Source organism: Aedes albopictus, chromosome 2 (genome assembly GCF_035046485.1).
Source record: "Aedes albopictus strain Foshan chromosome 2, AalbF5, whole genome shotgun sequence".
Taxonomy (NCBI): domain Eukaryota; kingdom Metazoa; phylum Arthropoda; class Insecta; order Diptera; family Culicidae; genus Aedes; species Aedes albopictus.
This window is the reverse complement of record NC_085137.1, coordinates 12,297,537-12,315,799: the sequence shown is the minus strand read 5'-3', so window position 1 is coordinate 12,315,799 and position 18,263 is coordinate 12,297,537. Positions and strand designations below refer to the sequence as shown.

The following is an 18,263-nucleotide window of genomic DNA, read 5'->3' as shown; positions in this document are numbered from 1 at the left end:
TGTGCAAAACTTTGGATAACTATGTTGTTTATGTTGCAAGAAATGGAGAAAACAACAACACTGTTACCCAAAGTTTTGCTCAAACAGCATCAAATTAGGCCGGGAATTATAATACCCACGCTTTTTGCACCATTTCATTGCAGAAACGGAGAATTGACCTTCTCACCATACAAAAAATCAGCTCATCACTACAAATCTATTACTTCACCGATCTGTCCTATTGACAAATGTAGAAACTTCTGAAGGAATCACTGAAAGAATTCTTGGAGAAATCCCTGGAGCAATCCATGAAGCGATTCCTGGAAATATCTTTAGAGAGAATCGTGGAGGAACTTCTGGATAAATTTCTGGCTGAATTCTGGGAGGATTCCCTAGAGAAATTTCTAAAAAAAAATCCTTGGAGGAATTTGTGGAGGATGTTCCGGGAGGAACGCCCGGGAAAATCCCTGGAGAAATTCGTTGAGAAATCCCTGAAGCAATTCCTGGGGCAATATCCCTGGAGGAATCCTTGAAAGAATTTTTGATGGAATCCCTAGAGGATTTCCTAGATCATAACTTCTAAAAGGATGTCCAGAAGCAATTCCTCTAGCAGGGTGTCTACTCATAATTCAAAATAAAATTCCCTGAGTTTTCCAGGTTTTTCCAGATGAAATTTTGAAAGTTTATAATTCAAAAAATAACCCAAATTTTCTAAAAAATATAAAGGGTGTCTTGGGGTATCATCGGCAGGTTTGTTGTCTTCGTCATGAGGGATTTATGTCGGCCAAATTGCCTGAAACTTGATCATATTCAGCTTGGTTGGTTTCAAAAGATCCCCCATGACGAAGAGAACAAAACTGCCGAAAATACGTAAGCTACCCTACTCTTCAAAAATTCTTTCAAGATTTTTGAGAAAAATTCCTGGAATTTCTTCCAAAGTTTCTTCATGGCTTTGCGCAGCATTCTTTCACACGAGATATCTGTTTGAGTACGTCCCGATATTTCTTGCAAAGGTTTTTCGATATACTTCTAGAGATTCTCGCTGGATTCCTCCTGAAGTTCCATCCAATGTTTCTTCAAGAATGTCATTGGTTGAACCTCGTAGCCATGCGGTTAGAGTCCGGGTGAATGAGGATTCGATTCCCGCTCCGAGCGATGAAATTTTTCACGAGAATAGCTTCTTTTCCGTAGCCACTCTGTGTTAAGTTTCGTTCAATCGGTACAGCCGCCGGCTGAAGCCAGTGTCCATGTCTTTTTTAGTGGTTTTCCAGGACAGCTATTCATAAACTGTTGGATTTTTACCGATATTTTTACGATATTCCTCTTGTTTTCCTCGCGGAACTTCGTCCGCAGCTGCTTTCAGGATTCCATGAGGTTTGCAGAATCCCTCCTTGGATGTCCTTAATATTCGTCAACGACATCTGTAGCCTTCTTCGCTGTGACTGTTTGATGTATGCGGATGACCTGAAAATCTTCCGAACTATTTTGTCACCATTGGATTGTTGTGCTCTCCAGGAAGACCTGAGCGCTATATTGGATTGGTGTGAACGAAATGGTATGCAGGTGAATGTCTCGAAATGTAAGGTGATATTCTTCACTCGACAACAGTCTTCGACCGCCTTCTCGTACAAAATGGGATCCGAAGTCCTGGAACGAGTCAATAAAATCCAGGACCTTGGGGTATTGATTGACTCAAAAGCCAAGTTCAATGAACATATTTCAGTGACCGCTAAAGCAACTTCTCTACTTGGATTCATCCGGCGCAACACAGCAGCCTTCGAAGACGTGTATGCGTTGAAAACTGTTTACTGTTGAATAGTGCGTAGTACACTGGAATACGCGGTCCAGGTTTGAGCGCCGTATCACAACGAACAGATAAACCGAATTGAAAGCGTTCAGAGATCATTTTTAAGATATGCGTTGCGTCGCCTTCCTTGGTCTAACCCAACTGAACTACCTGCCTATGAAAATCGCTGTAGACTGATCAACCTGGAAACTTTAGCTGACCGCAGGAAAAAAATACGTAGACTGTTTATCTTTGACCTAATTGTTAACCGTATTGACTGTAATTATTTGTTACAAAATCTATGTTTTTATGCTCCTGTGCGTTCTCTCCGTAATCGTTCGTTTTTGTGGATTCCTGCTCATCGCACGAACTATCCGTTTGCCACTAGTTGTAGATTATTTAACGAAGTTGCTGATGTGTTCGATTTTAACGTCTCCAAAAGTGTTTTTAGTAGTAGGATTAGATTTATAAGTTAGGCAACAGTCTGTACAACCTAGTGTTGAAGATGATGGTAAATAAATAAATAAATATTTCTTCTCGGGATTACTGTTACCTAGAACTTTTTTCGAGATGTCTCATTTTTTTCTCAGGTTTTTCCAGAAGTTCCTGTCGAGATTTCTTCAATAATATTTTGCGGAGTTTCTCGCAAGATTTTATTTGAATTTCCTCGAATATTTCTCCATGAATTTCCTATAAGGTATTTCTCAGGAGACATTCTGAGGAAAACCCGTAGAATAATCCATGCAATTACCTTGGAAGAAATCCCTAAAGGAGTATCCAGAATCTCGGGACAATTTCTGGTAAAGATTCCGGGAAGAATTTTGGGAATAATGCACAGAATATCTGTAAAAACTCTCAGGTGGATCACTGCATGAAATCCGGTACAACTACAAGAAACAGCCTGGCTCTGAAATAACGCAAGAGAAGAATTTAATGAGAAATATCAGCAATAACTCATGTGGAAATCCCAGAAGGCACTCTGGAAAAAAAAACTTAGCAGAAAATCCAGGGTAAATTAAGAAAAACTTTGAGAGACATCTCATGACCAACATCGGAAGGAATCTTCTGAGAAAAGTTCCAGGAGATACTCCAAGAAAAATCGCAGGTAAAACTTCAAAATAAACCTCCTGAAAACTTAAAACAAACTCCTGTAGGAGACCAGGAAGAACATCTCGAAGAAAGCCCAAAGCAATGGTTTGAAGATATCACAGGAAAAAAATGAAAGAAATCTCTTGAGGAACTCTTGAAGTACCGTCAAGGCACCATTCACCATGGATCTAAGAGGATTCGGGGTAAATAAGGCCTGTCATTTGACACCAGTCTTATAAACATTGTTGGTGCCGCTTTTAATTGCCTTCATTATAGGTTAAAATTAAAGCAATATCCACAGAAGTAGAAAATGTTTCACAAAATTTGGTGATATAGTACAATTAGTAAAGGGTAGTAAGGTCGCCTAATTCCGTGGTAGGTCACCATTCACCGTGGTAGTAGGGACCCATTCACCGTGTATGAGAAATTTTATTCTAATTTGTTTAAAAATGATCAAAACAACCCAGCCAAGGAAATTTTCATCGTTTAAATTCATTTCAAGTAATAACTTGCAAGATTTTATTAGAAAAACGAATGTTCAAATTTTCGATTTTTTCTAGATATATGGGACAATATGGGGCACGGTGAATGGAGACCATTGATTTTTGGGGTACCCATTTACCGTGTTTTTTTGTTTCAATTAAAAAGTACGAGTAATCGTACTTTCTTGTTAAACTTACTTCGGTAATGCAAAATACATACCTGATATGTGAATTTAATTGCTTCTTGGTGGAATAAAAACGTCACTACATTTAGTTTATCGCTTAAATCACCTTAGCGCAGTTTTCGTTTTTTCACTATGAATGCAGTGAACGAGCAGAAACCCGCTTCATGTAAACACACTTTAGTGTCAAAATGATACTTTTAAATGTTTCTAATGAGCATTTTGACATGGTAACGATACATTAGTGTTGTATTGGTGAAATTGAAGGGAAATTGTCATATCATTCAATCATAATATGGAAATAATGAAAAAATATTCGAAGGCACACGGTGAATGGAGCCCCCACGGTGAATGGCGCCTTGACGGTAAATTCGTGAAAACTCCTTCAGAAACCCTTGCAGGAAGGAACTTTAGTAGAAACCCCAGGAATAACTCCTTTAGCAACTCTGAAAGAAATTCCGTAAAGATCTTCTGGGAAAATCCCAAGAGGAACACCGGAAGGAATCGGGTAAAATTTCCGTGAGGAGTGCCAAAAGAAATTCCACGATTTATCCCGACAGATATTCTTATAGAGTATTCGGGATAAATTCTGGTAGAAATCCTACGAAGATTTCTTTGAGCAAAACACTGGAGGAACTCTGGAAAGAAATAACATCCCCGTGAAAAACTCCAGGAGAAATCGGTTGGAATTCAGGAATCCTGGAAGGAATCCGGAAGTATACCTTTCCGGAAAAAAAAACAAAAAGGAGTACCAAGAAAAATAGCGTAAAAAATGCGGTAGGAATTTTATAAGAAATCCTGGGAGACATTCCAGGAGGTATTTTTAAAGAAGCTCCAGAAAGACGGAATTTCTCGAAAAAAATCCTAATAGCGAAATTTCTATATGGAAATTTACTATTAGGTTCGTACGACCCAATGTTTTTTTTTTTTTTTTATCGGAGTAAAATTTCCCTGAGTACTCAAGAAATTCCCTGAGTATTCCAGGTTTTTCCCTGTTAAATAAAATTCCCTGAGGATTCCCGGTTTTCCAGGTTTTTCCAGGTAGTAGACACCCTGTCTAGGTATTTCTATGGGAATTACTGGAGGAATCCCTGTAGGAATCTCTACAGGAATTCTTGAAAGAATTACTGGATGAATTCCAGGAGGAATCTTTAAAGTAATTTTGGATGAACTCCCTGAAGAAAATTCTGAAAAAAATCCTTGAGGAATTCCTAGAGTAAATCCTGGGGAAATCTCGGAATCTTTGGAAGAATTAAAAAAAAAAACCTTAAGTTGTTACTTAAAGAATCACGGAAGAAATTTCTGAGTGAATCCCTGGAGAAATTCTTGGAAGGATATCCTAGAGGAATGCCTGTAGTGATTTCCGGATGAATCTCTAGGAAAAAAATGGAGGAATCCTTGGAGGAATTTTTAGAGGAAGCCCTTCAGCAATTCCCAGAGAAATCATTGGAAGAATTCCTGAAGAAATTGCAGATGTAATTCTTGAAGAAAGCCTAAGAAAAAATCGTGGATGAACTCTTTGAGGAACCCTTGTTGCAGTTCCTGAAGGAATCCCTACAGGAGTTCCAGAAGAAACCCCAGGAGGAACCCAGGAAGCAATTCCAAGGAGGCATTCCCAAAGGAATCCCCAAACAATTCCAGGAGGAAGTACTGGATTAATTTCTGGAGGAGTAGCCCAGTACGCCCAACTCTGTTGGGTTAACGAGATATTTTATTTCACTGCGATGCTGGTGCTTGATTACGTGCGAAAGGAAAAAAAACATCTCACAGTGTTTGCTCGTGAGTGAATCATGTGTAAACAGATTCCCTGACGAAGCAGGCTGGGCTGTACGGTGGGGTGGTGCCTCGCACGCATGACGGACAATAAAACTCAAAACAGAACAACGACGGAACCCCGCTCTCGGTATCTTGATAAGAAAGACGCAAGACCAGTGAACGGAAAAAGGTCGAAACTTTGATGAGATTGTACGCAACATAGGTGAAATATTTACAATCAAAGCAATTCCTACTTACAGTTTATATCCAAAAACTATTCCAAACTTTGATGCGTTGAAATAACAGAATAAAAACCAGTCCAAACTTCGTTTACACTATAGTACAACAATTTTATGAGTAGGCCATGCCAAGCCAAGAAAAAACTGAGCAGGTTAAACAGTCAGTCAGAGTAGGCTGGCTTGTCGGACAGTGCCAATCGATGTACTGAGAAGACATCTGGAAAAGGCCTACTCTGAAAGGGGACTCTGAAGCTGCAGGTAGATGAAAATCTGATGATTCATGAATCGAGTATCGCTCAGGTACATAGTATTAATCCTGATTCCCTGACCTTTCCCAACGCTTACCTTCTGTAGAAAGTAGTTGGTCGCCTCGTTGTGGGACAATTCGTTTCGCTGGGCCAAAAAGGCAATGCAAAGATTGACGTGCTTGCCCTTGGTGGCCACTTCCTTGATGATAACGTCATCGTCCAATTTCTCCCACGTTTTCAAGATGATATCCTTCTCGGGAGGCATTACTAGGTCGGTATTTCCTATCCACAGCTCTGATGAAAAACTACACAGGATTCACACAATCTGATGTCTGCACAAAATTAGGGTTTCATCACTTTGATCCAGAATCACTCAACAAAATTAAATTGCACAGGAAAATCACACAATGGAAACGGAGTCTTCGGAAGCAGCATCAAGTAGAACGCACTGTACGAACTTCCCGGATAATTTAACACTGAGCAGACTGCATTATACATCAGCTGATAACACGAATTACTACTATCTTGTTATAAACAAAATGCTACAGCAAACAATAAATCCGATTATTTCGAGTTACTTATGCGTGCGTGCGAGGGCGGACCAAAAGATTTTTTGTTTTGTTTTGTGTTGCCCGTTTTGTTTTGACGCGATCGTGAGATCAGCTGTTCGATGATTCCGTCATCAAAATAATGGTGCACGAAGTTAGCTCTTGATGATGATTACGATAGGGGCTTGTTCGAAAATTGCGTCATGCGATTTGAAATTCTGTAAGCTGCTACCCGATTAAAAATTTACAGTAGATATTCGGTCGGTGCACACGGTTTAACTGCAATGCTTTTTAACTGCAAGTCCGGTAAGTGCAACAATTTTGCAGTTATCGCACCGCCATCCGTCAAAATGGTGCGCCATGTTAGCCCAAATGAACAGTCGGATGAAGTTCGCGTTCATTTTACGTCAGTTGATGATTTATTGACACTGTCAGTCGTTGCCAAGGGGAATGACATATCCTTTTCTAACTGGAATATCCGCATTTATCCGTTTCTAACCGTCGCTAACCGCGTCTAACTTCTGCTCACTTAGCAGCTCGCTTAGCAACGGTTAGCGACGGTTAGAAACGGATAAATGTGGATATTCCGGTTAGAAAAGGATATGTCATTCCCCTTGGTCGTTGCAGTTATCGGATTTTCGTTCGCTAAGTGAAACGTAAACATGTTGCAGTTATCGAACGTCTACTGTACCGTTTCTCATCTTGCCGTTCGTTGGCGTGTGACGTGGACAAATAGAGGTAATAAACTATAGAGGGAGATTACACTGTTGAAAATGCTTTGACATCCATGTGCACAACAGAACATGTGCTCGATGAACAAATTGAGATTTGAAATTATGAAAAGAAATCCACGTACTCCGGTGAGACTCGAACTCACGACTCCCAATTCGCTAGACGGGCGCTTCTATTCCTTCAAGCTACGGAGTCACTCGACTATCTCCGTCGCCAGCAGGCCTAGAACTGAACTCGATTCCACAATCGCACATGGTTATCTTCTTTTCACAATCCAAACCCCCTTCGGATGGGATTAGATGAACATCTAACACATTGTCTGTTGTGCACATGTATGTCAAAGCGGGAGAGGAAGTTACACATACATGTGCACAACAGACAATGTGTTAGATGTTCATCTAATCCCATCCGAAGGGGGTTTGGATTGTGAAAAGAAGATAACCATGTGCGATTGTGGAATCGAGTTCAGTTCTAGGCCTGCTGGCGACGGAGATAGTCGAGTGACTCCGTAGCTTGAAGGAATAGAAGCGCCCGTCTAGCGAATTGGGAGTCGTGAGTTCGAGTCTCACCGGAGTACGTGGATTTCTTTTCATAATTTCAAATCTCAATTTGTTCATCGAGCACATGTTCTGTTGTGCACATGGATGTCAAAGCATTTTCAACAGTGTAATTTCCCACATGGCTTGGTCAGCCAAAGCAAAATCAAGAAATTGACATATAGAGGGAGAATGTCGCTGGCGTCGCCGCCGCAACATCTCTTGCTGGCGAAGATAGGAAGGGATATAAGTGTCAACGCGAAAAAGTATGCAGTTTGACAGATAGATACCCGGGATGTTTGCGAACGAGAACAAAGGGAACAGCAGCGACATTCGTCCTCTATAGTTTATTAACTCTATTCGTGGACAAGTCCGAAGTATAGACACTATAAATTCCATAGACTCGCGGAGGCGTAGACAACTGTAGCCAAACGAACTGTCAGTTCGTGTAGCCAAACGAGCATGACGTCAGGATTTCAATAGCGACAATGGATTGCGTGACGTCATATTCGCTCGATACACTCTAAATTCACGGTAAAACACACTAAAATCGTATTGCTCAACCATGTCTCCACGAGTCTATAGTCCGAAGAAGTTCATTGCATCATTCATGGACGTTCCCTTCACGAACCGAGAAGCAACACGCTAACCTGAAACTACCCATCGCCTGGGTCGATTCTACCCGGATTTTCATGTTGTTAGCAGTTGTCAGAATCCGGGTACAGTAGACGTTCGCTCGGTGCAAACGATTTAACTGCAATGCTTTTTAACTGTAAGTCCGGTAAGTGTAACAAATTTGCAGTTATCGCACCGCTATCTGCCAAAACGGTGCGCCAAGTTAGCCCAAATGAACAGTCGAATGAATTTTGCGTTCATTTAACGTCAATAGGCTCCTAAAGGCCCATCTCAATTTCTGCATAATTCGATCAAGCATTGACTAAAACGACATGTTTACTCATTTTTTAGGTATTCCTATTAGGAAAAGCCCATAAAATATATTTTCAAAAACTTTAATAATTTTTGCAACACTCCTTGTTTAGCACCAAATTTTGGGTAAAATTTGTTGACCGTGTATGTCAAACAGGAATATTTGTTGTCAAAAGTGAACCAATGTGATGTATTTTGCAACCCGCCGTTTCACTTTCGTTTACGTAAAGGTTGACCTACAATGTCAAACAAGACCTGCTCATCATTATTTTATTTTCGAGTTTATTAATTATTCTGTCATTGTTTAAGCTCGGGAAAAATACCAATGAGATCAGAAAAGCATACTCCTTCGAGTTATGCAGCAAAACCGGTAAAATATTTTTCATTTTAGGACCCTATTGATGGGTTCTTGACGTCTATCTGACGTTGCAGTTATCGAATTTTGTTCGCTAAGTGAAACGTAAACATGTTGCAGTTATCGAACGTCTACTGTAATCCGAAAACCCAGATTGGTTGAATCTGGGTAAAGATCTGGGTAAAGATCTGGGTAATCGGCACTTTGTCACTTTCCGGCTTGAGAATATGGCAGCGATCAGGCGAACGCAGGCAATTGGCTTCTTTAACGGTGTTGAGATAATTCAATATTCTGAATCTGCATGTCAAACTGAGCCGAAATCCAAATTTTCATGAATTTTGGAGCCCGGAAACCTATTTAAAAATCAATTTTAAGTTTGTATGGGAGCGATTTGTCGAATCACCCCTCGTCGCATTTTGTACTGAGCGGAGCTGTCAAGCAGTTGCCCACCTGTCAAAAGGTGATTTCGAAAAATCTCTTTGAAATTGACTTTAGGTACCAAAATAATGTTCTTAAAAATCTGAAAAAAATCATAGCGGCTCAGAAAAAGGTGCTCTTTTGTTTAAAAATAAAAAATCATTGATTTTTTCTAAATTTAAAAACCCAATTGGCTTCTTTAGCGGTGTTGAGATAATTCCATATTCAGAATCTGCATGCAAAACTGAGCCGAAATCCAAATTTTCATGAATTTTGGTGCCCGGGAACCTATTTAAAAATCAGTTTGAAGTTTGTATGGGAGCGATTTGTCGAATCACCCCTCGTCGCATTTTGTACTTGGCGGAGCTGTCAAGCAGTTGGCCAGCTGTCAAAAGGTAATTTCGAAAAATCTCTTCGAAAGCGATTTTAGGTACAGTAGACGTTCGATAACTGCATCATGTTTACGTTTCACTTAGCGAACAAAATTCGATAACTGCAACGTCAGATAGACGTCAAGAACCCATCAATTGACGTTAAATGAACGCAAAATTCATTCGACTGTTCATTTGGGCTAACTTGGCGCACCGTTTTGACAGATAGCGGTGCGATAACTGCAAATTTGTTGCACTTACCGGACTTGCAGTTAAAAAGCATTGCAGTTAAACCGTTTGCACCGAGCGAACGTCTACTGTACCAAAATGAAGTTCTAAAAATCTGAAAAAAATCATGGTGGTTCAGAAAAAGGTACTCTTTCATATAAAATAAAAAAATCGACACATTTTTCTTAATTTAAAAACCCAATTATGGATGTTTCCACGGAAAATATGAGGATAAATGACGGGAAAACAGTGAAATTCTTCCAGGGAACTGTTTTCCTGCATCAGGTAAGTGAAAAGCACATGGGAATTAGGAGCTTTTTATCAAAAATCTAAATTGGAAATAAATTAACAAAATCAAGGTCCCGGAGGAGCTGGGTACCGGTTACCCAGATTTTGAAACCAACATCGGTAACCCAGATTTGAGTAAAGGTGCCTTTACTCAGATTAGAGTAACTGCAGTTTTGCTCAATCTGGGTAACCGAGGGTTAGCGTGAAGTGAACTCGCCGGTTTGAGTAAACAAAAATAGTGACAGCAGTTGACATACAGTAGACGTTCGCTAACTGCAACATGTTTACGTTTCACTTAGCGAACGAAAATCCGATAACTGCAACGCCTGACAGTGTCAACGAACCATCAACTGACGTAAAATGAACGCGAACTTCATCCGACTGTTCATTTGAGCTAACATGGCGCACCATTTTGACGGATGGCGGTGCGATAACTGCAAAATTGTTGCACTTACCGGACTTGCACACGCTCGTTGAAATCTACTCAAAAGTGAGTAGAATTCGACCAAGGGGAATGACATATCCTTTTCTAACCGGAATATCCACATTTATCCGTTTCTAACCGTCGCTAACCGTTGCTAAGCGAGCTGCTAAGTGAGCAGAAGTTAGACGCGGTTAGCGACGGTTAGAAACGGATAAATGCGGATATTCCAGTTAGAAAAGGATATGTCATTCCCCTTGAATTCGACTCACTTTGGTATTACCCGTTGCAAGAAAATAGAGAGCGAAAAAGGTGCAAAATCGCTAATAGACCTCCGCTGGTATGTTTAATCGTTATGGTGTCTTCTGCAATAAGTGCGCGAATTGGCCAAGGAATACTGCGCCGAAAACCAAGGGGAATGACATATCCTTTTCTAACTGGAATATCCGCATTTATCCGTTTCTAACCGTCGCTAACCGCGTCTAACTTCTGCTCACTTAGCAGCTCGCTTAGCAACGGTTAGCGACGGTTAGAAACGGATAAATGTGGATATTCCGGTTAGAAAAGGATATGTCATTCCCCTTGCCGAAAACACCGAAATGATTTTCCTTACAGGCGGAGATGTATGGGCGCTTGCGCGTACAAATTTTCGCGCAACGCATAATACAAAGTGGAACACAGGGGGTGAGAAACTCGGCACAAAGTGCCCGGCACACTCGCCGGCACATTTATGAAGCTGGCTGTCATCAAACTGGCAGCACTTTTTTGTGATTTTTTTTTTAGAAGAGGAGAAAGAAAATTACGAAGTCAACAATTTGATAAATAGAAAAAAAAAACAAATTGCAAATAATTGCTAATCTCCAAATTAATCTCATTTTAATCTCATATATTCAATCTGAACTACCTGAGCTTGTCGGGGTTTTCATCTGGGGCTTTATATGATTTATTGGCATTCCAAAGACGGTATCGAATGTTTTAACCTGAGAAGCGCAGAGCTACAAATCCTTGGAGTAACAGATAATGGGGCGCATGATTAAGACGAGGACCTGAATTTTGGGCTTTCTAGAGCTAAGCTCGGGATATTCTTCGTGCCGACAATTTATGGAGGAATACCAGTAGGAATCCATATGTTTCCGCCGGAAAATTTTAAATTGGTGGATCTTTGCAGGAATGTTCTTGAAATGAGAACGCTAATCCTGACCCAAACATTGATTCGATTAAGAATTCATAACGAAACATTTGATCGTCGATTGCAAATTTCTCAGTTCTGAGAGAAATAAATACCTGGAGGAATGTTTTGCTCAAAATAAGCTTCACAGACATTAATTGAATCGCAGCAGAATCAGCGAACGGCCTGGCGAACGGTTATGATTACAAAAAATCAGGATCAGGAGGACACATCAAAGCAAAATCAAAACAAGAGAAAGGTTGCCAGACTTATAAAATTCATTGAGTCAACTGACAGCATAACTGCCAGCACGCCGGCACATTTTGGCACCTTTGGCACATTACCGGCACGTTTGGCACAAAATCGAGTGTTACATACTAGCAAAACGCGTAACATACGAATTACAAACGAACATGCTAAAACGATTTATTTACACTTCATATTTACAGATTAAAATTGTACATAAAATGAAATATAAACATTCACGACACGAACTGGACGAACTGTGCAAGTGGCCATCTTGCATGTTGACAACTGGCTTGATTGTTGTCAACATCTATTGCGTCACTACAGTGACACTCCGGTTGTCACTGGTGAGCCCACAGTTGACTTGACGTATACTGATGTAAACTGTGGAGCGGAGCAGTGTTGCCAGGATGTTTTTCCATTGATCCCAACATCTCCGCCTTGAATTGATGATGATGACTGTGTTGTGAAGAACATTCAACGAATCGGTCTTCACACGAAGAGCGTCGTGAATGATCGTTTATGCTTGACCAACGTACTGATGATGCTGTTGGTCAGTGTTGTTTGTCTCTGGATGATGATGCAACGCGTAGGCCCGGAACTTGTGTGGAAGCTGCTTGCATGCCGTATGAATGAACGATGCTGCTTGATGATGATGCAAACATCATGGCTGCTGAGTGCTTCTCACAGTGTTCCGGATGACGTCACTGTAACGAACCCTTGATGTGATGGGTTCAGAGGACATGACTTGATTTGTCCTCATACAGTTACAGCAAATGGTAGCACACTTTGTGATGAGTGCAATTCTTAATGGTGATTGATCCAGTCCCAAGTGTAGTGACCTTTGGTGAGCCGTGGTTGGCTTTGATGATGGTGAATCCGTAGGGAAACTCCATTTTGCAACGTCTTCCCTTGCGTGGATTTGTTTCCGGGGTCTTTAGGACCCACTTTCTCGTCGCCACTGTTGCATACTAGCAAAACGCGTAACATACGAAATACAAACGAACATGCTAAAACGACAGGGTGTGGGAAACTCGGCACACTCGATTTTGTGCCAAACGTGCCGGTAATGTGCCAAAGGTGCCAAAATGTGCCGGCGTGCTGGCAGTTATGCTGTCAGTTGACTCAATGAATTTTATAAGTCTGGCAACCTTTCTCTTGTTTTGATTTTGCTTTGATGTGTCCTCCTGATCCTGATTTTTTGTAATCATAACCGTTCGCCAGGCCGTTCGCTGATTCTGCTGCGATTCAATTAATGTCTGTGAAGCTTATTTTGAGCAAAACATTCCTCCAGGTATTTATTTCTCTCAGAACTGAGAAATTTGCAATCGACGATCAAATGTTTCGTTATGAATTCTTAATCGAATCAATGTTTGGGTCAGGATTAGCGTTCTCATTTCAAGAACATTCCTGCAAAGATCCACGAATTTAAAATTTTCCGGCGGAAACATAGTGATTCCTACTGGTATTCCTCCATAAATTGTCGGCACGAAGAATATCCTGAGCTTAGCTCTAGAAAGCCCAAAATTCAGGTCCTCGTCTTAATCATGCGCCCCATTATCTGTTACTCCAAGGATTTGTAGCTCTGCGCTTCTCAGGTTAAAACATTCGATACCGTCTTTGGAATACCAATAAATCATATAAAGCCCCAGATGAAAACCCCGACAAGCTCAGGTAGTTCAGATTGAATATATGAGATTAAAATGAGATTAATTTGGAGATTAGCAATTATTTGCAATTTGTTTTTTTTTTCTATTTATCAAATTGTTGACTTCGTAATTTTCTTTCTCCTCTTCTAAAAAAAATCACAAAAAAGTGCTGCCAGTTTGATGACAGCCAGCTTCATAAATGTGCCGGCGAGTGTGCCGAAAGTGTGCCGGGCACTTTGTGCCGAGTTTCTCACCCCCTGGCAAAATCAAAACAAGAGAAAGGTTGCCAGACTTATAAAATTCATTGAGTCAACTGACAGCATAACTGCCAGCACGCCGGCACATTTTGGCACCTTTGGCACATTACCGGCACGTTTGGCACAAAATCGAGTGTGCCGAGTTTCCCACCCCCTGTCCCAGGGTCATAAGCAGTTTCAGTTCAATTTCAACAAATCGAACTGATCGATTTTTTAATCGACAAAAGCACATACGACCTATTCAAATCAAGCTCTGCATCAATTGCATCTTTCATGGACGTCTCCTTACGAGCCGAGAAGCAAGTGAACTCGCCGGTTTGAGTAAACAACAAAAAAAAGTGACAGCAGCTGACATAAACAAACGCTCCTGATTCGTTTGAAGAGGTTTGGAGTTGAGGCACCGGTTTTTGAGTTCTTTGCGCGAAATATTAGAAAAGGGGATGGAATCCATTCCGGCAATCGTAGTGAAACCAGCGGCTGCGTCCATGCCTGTCGGATCGAAGCTAAGTGGCGGCCCGGACGACGGCAGCAAGCACAAGGGCCGGCACCGTAAGAAACAAAAATACAATGCCATCCGGTCGCAGATGGAGTTCTACTTTTCCGACGCCAACCTGACCAAGGACCGGTACCTGGGGCAGCGAATCAAGGACGATCCATGTAAGTTTTGTTCTTTTTTGGAGTCATTGCAATATTGATGATTGGTTGTTGTCCGTAGTCATACCTCTGGAGGAGTTTCTCAAGTTCAACCGGATAAAGCCACTGGCCGACTGCGTCGAAGACATTGCCATCGCGTTGAAGAACTCCGAGATACTTTTGCTTTCGGATGATCGCAGCAAAGTGCGCCGTGTGACCGAGCCGACCGAACGTAGCAACTGCGAGCAGTGCACAATCTATGTGGAATGCCTTCCCCCAAAAGCGGACCACGACTGGGTGCGGAACGTGTTCTCGGCCTACGGGAAGGTGGCCTACGTATCGCTGCCAAAGTTCAAATACTCGAAAAAGATCAAGGAGTTTGGATTTGTGGAATTCGAGGAGGAATCGAGCGTACAGAAGGCTTTGAAGACGTTCCAAGCGTTCGGAGGAGTGTTGACTTATGAGGATACGGATCCGTCCAAACTGGTCAGCATTGCCAGTTTCGGCAAAGAAAAGGAAGAGGAAGAAAAGAATGCGACGAAACAGGAAGTGGAGAAGCCTGCCGATGGCGAGCAAGAGCTGAAAGAGGACGTCGAGGAAGACTTGGAGGCTCCACCGGCAAAACGCCCACGCAAGGACGACGCCGGTGATGGTTCTGAGGTGGACGAAGGCGACAAGGAAAGCGTTGCCAGTGGTGAATCAGGTAGTGAGAACGATGAAGGAGCAAATCCTGAGGAGGGAAAGAATGTGGGCAAAGGCGATGGGTGCGGTGAAGCGAAGAAAAAGCGACGACGGCGGAAGGGAATCAGCGGCGTCAAAAAGGAAATTCAACAGGACGACAAAGTCTATGAGCTGAAAATAATGACTAAGTGAGCGGAAACTTTGATTACACTCCAGACTTTCCAGAAATCCTTTGCAATTAGGTATTAATGTCTTTATTATTTTCGCACGCAGGCAAGAATGGCGAAGACTTCGCAACAAGTATCTCAACCTCCAGAGAGCAGAAGCCAAGAAATTGAAGAAGCTTTTCAGTAACTCCCGCAAAAGCAGCAAGCCCAACCAAACTCGTATTCCGAATGCATCCGCTCCGAGTTCGAAAACCGTTAAGTCGTCTCCGAGGGTGAACTTTTACGGTGCACTCACCGACGAGGAGGCAGCTGCCGAAGCCACCAAGCTAGAGGAACAGGAACAGCAAGCCGTCAAGCAGCCGTTGTTCTCCTTCGAACCGGGCCTGATTGTGAACATCAAATTCCGGGTTCCGTGCGCCAACGTGAAGGATTTCAAGGCGGAACTGAAGCAGTACCCTTACGTGAAGTACACCGATCTGAAGGAGGCGGACATGGAGGCGTTCGTGCGGGTGGACAAACCCAGCTCGGCCAACCAGCTGGTCAAGGAGTACAACTCGGCGGAGTACGGTGCCCAGATCTTGAGCGGAGAAACGGAGAAATCCTACTGGGACAAAATCAAACGGGACCGAGAGGACAAGCTCAACAAAAAGGTGAAGGTGGAGAAAAAGCTGAGAGGCCGAACCAAGCTGATGAGGAAAGTGAATACACACATTAAGTTCGACGAGGATGAATGAGATAAAACAGTGTGTTTTAAATTTAAATGTACCGAAAATACATTGCACATTAAATTTTGTTTAACGTTGAATTAATTCTCGTCACTTTTGACTATGTCACCAACTTGTTTCTTTTTTCAACCCAAGTTATTAGAGAAATCCATGGAATTTCTCTGTGTTATTGCTGATAATAAATTGGGGGAAATTTTGGTTGTGTTTGAACGGATATCGTTTTGCATTCTGAATACTCACAAATTGATGTAATGAGTCTTTATTACAAAATATGTTACATACGTGAGTGAAACATTTAATGACTTCTCCTGACTCCTAACCATAGATTCTTACATTTATCTCACAGGTCTTACTCAGAATACTTCTCCGTGTCAGTCGATTTCCACTACGTCGCTTTGCGCCATAGTGTAGGTTACGCCACATTCCTGTTGCTGGTGTCGTTCCAACAGCGCTTCGCTGCTGAAAGCGGTTAGGCACTGCGTGCATGTGATACGTAATCCTGAGGCCAGGCTGAGGGAGCTGGGCGCGTTGCCAATTGTTCCATTTCCAAAGGCTATGGGGCTGCGTTCCGTTCCGCTGTCATTTGCATGCTTCGTCTCGAAGTGCAACCGAATGTCGGCTTCCGTTCGGAACTTCTCGAAGCACACTTTGCAGTGGTAGGAGTGCTTCCCTTGCAGGAACGGATTAACTATCTCGCTCAGGTTCCGATGGAAGGACTGATGTTTGACCAGTTTAGACGCGGAGGGAAACGAACGATCGCAAACGTAGCAGAGATTCTGCGCATGGACCGTGTTGATGTGCATGTACAGTGCCCTTTTGTCGGCGTACTTAATCTGGCATGCCTTGCACGTGGTGCTGGCGGGACTGATAATGAAATTCTTCCTGGTGATTGGTTTACTCTTTGGTAGAACAGTTTTCTTCGATAAAACAAGAGCGTGGGCCGTTACCCTGTGGCTTATCAACTCATCCACATCTTCGAAGATCTCGGTGCAGTTGATGCACTTCAAAGAAGGCATTTTGTTGCCGTTACCGTTGACCATCGAAGGCGGCGTGGTACTGGATGTTGCCTCCCCATAGACTCGTTTGCTTGGTTTTGGCGCCAAATGTGTTTTCTGATGTGCACTCAGTTCCTCAGCGGTTCCAAACTCATCCGTGCATTGCGAACAGCTAAACTTTTTGACTGAAAATTGCGTCATGCTCGAATTCTGATGATTCTCGTGGTAATGACCAATACAAGCAGATATCTCGGCAAACACTACATGGGGACACTCATTGCAACGGTATCGCCCATCGTTTAACCGTTGAAAAGGCAGTACCACAGTTTCTCCAGCTTCCAAGTTATTATCTCCCGGGTTTCCCTCCACTAGTCGGCTACTTCTTACCACCGTATCAACCGATTGGCAACTCTCCCTATACTCCAGCAGTCCCGCATCATGCCATTCCTCCAGCAAACCATCCCTATTGGATTCCGCCAACTCTTCCAGTTTTTCCACACATACCGCACAAACGGCACACGGAAAGTCACCCTCCAGCTCGTCCAGCTGAACGCGCAGCTGCTTCCAAATAACCGGCACCAGCTCGGATTGACTGCTGGTCAACACCCGGTAACTGGTCAACGAAAGGCATAATCGGCAGTACGCTGTCGGATCTGAATGAGGTCTGAAATGAAATGAACCATTTCGAGCATTGCTACTTTTTACTTAATAAAATAGCTGAATAAACTTACACCTCCAGAGTGTTTCCGTTGCTAGGATCCATCATTCGGGAGGAATTGCAACGGGAAATTCGGAATAACTACCGCAGACCACCGGCTAAAAAACGCGTCGCTGACCGCTGTGTAAGCGAAATTTTGACAGATGTTTGCATGTAAACAATCATCAATAATCATTTTCCGTCATCAAGAATCAGCTGCTACTGGAACAGTGGCGTTTCGGTTTTGACACTAGTCATTTTATTCACTACTCGCCAAATTCACTCTCCATTTTATCACGGTTTTCGTTTCGTTTTTATCACGCCTTTTCTAAAAAATCGCGAAATCAACATAAAATGTTAGGCGTTGTCCATAAACTACGTAGACGTAATGTATGGCCATCTGAGACCCCCTCGTACACTTTTGTCCATACAAAATTATCGAAATTTGTATGAAGCGTAGAC

The 18,263-nt window shown here is 42.3% G+C and overlaps 3 protein-coding genes across 4 annotated transcripts in view; 1 reads left to right on the top strand and 2 right to left on the bottom strand.

Annotated features, from left to right (window-relative positions):
• The window catches only part of LOC109398300 (spatacsin), a 39,657-nt gene extending 33,157 nt beyond the window's left edge, over nucleotides 1–6,500 (bottom strand). The window contains exon 1 of one of the 2 annotated variants that reach the window (XM_029880202.2): nucleotides 5,858–6,500. In XM_029880202.2, the coding sequence (XP_029736062.2) occupies nucleotides 5,858–6,025 (168 nt within the window). In that variant the 5' untranslated portion in view covers nucleotides 6,026–6,500. The remainder of the gene's footprint in view (nucleotides 1–5,857) is intronic. The other variant, XM_062849172.1, reaches the window with a different exon arrangement.
• A 7,776-nt stretch (nucleotides 6,501–14,276) lies between these two features.
• Nucleotides 14,277–16,120, top strand: LOC109429949 (la-related protein 7). The gene is made up of 3 exons (XM_029864266.2): nucleotides 14,277–14,560; nucleotides 14,619–15,405; nucleotides 15,491–16,120. The coding sequence occupies exons 1-3, from the start codon at nucleotides 14,344–14,346 to the stop codon at nucleotides 16,116–16,118; spliced, it is 1,632 nt and encodes a 543-aa protein (XP_029720126.2). The 5' UTR covers nucleotides 14,277–14,343; the 3' UTR covers nucleotides 16,119–16,120.
• Nucleotides 16,121–16,352: 232 nt separating this feature from the next.
• On the bottom strand, nucleotides 16,353–17,938 carry LOC109429950 (zinc finger protein 84). Its single transcript, XM_019705946.3, has 2 exons — nucleotides 17,836–17,938; nucleotides 16,353–17,768 (listed from the first exon to the last, which is right to left on the bottom strand). The coding sequence occupies exons 1-2, from the start codon at nucleotides 17,868–17,870 to the stop codon at nucleotides 16,481–16,483; spliced, it is 1,323 nt and encodes a 440-aa protein (XP_019561491.3). The 5' UTR covers nucleotides 17,871–17,938; the 3' UTR covers nucleotides 16,353–16,480.
• Nucleotides 17,939–18,263: the final 325 nt, after the last annotated feature.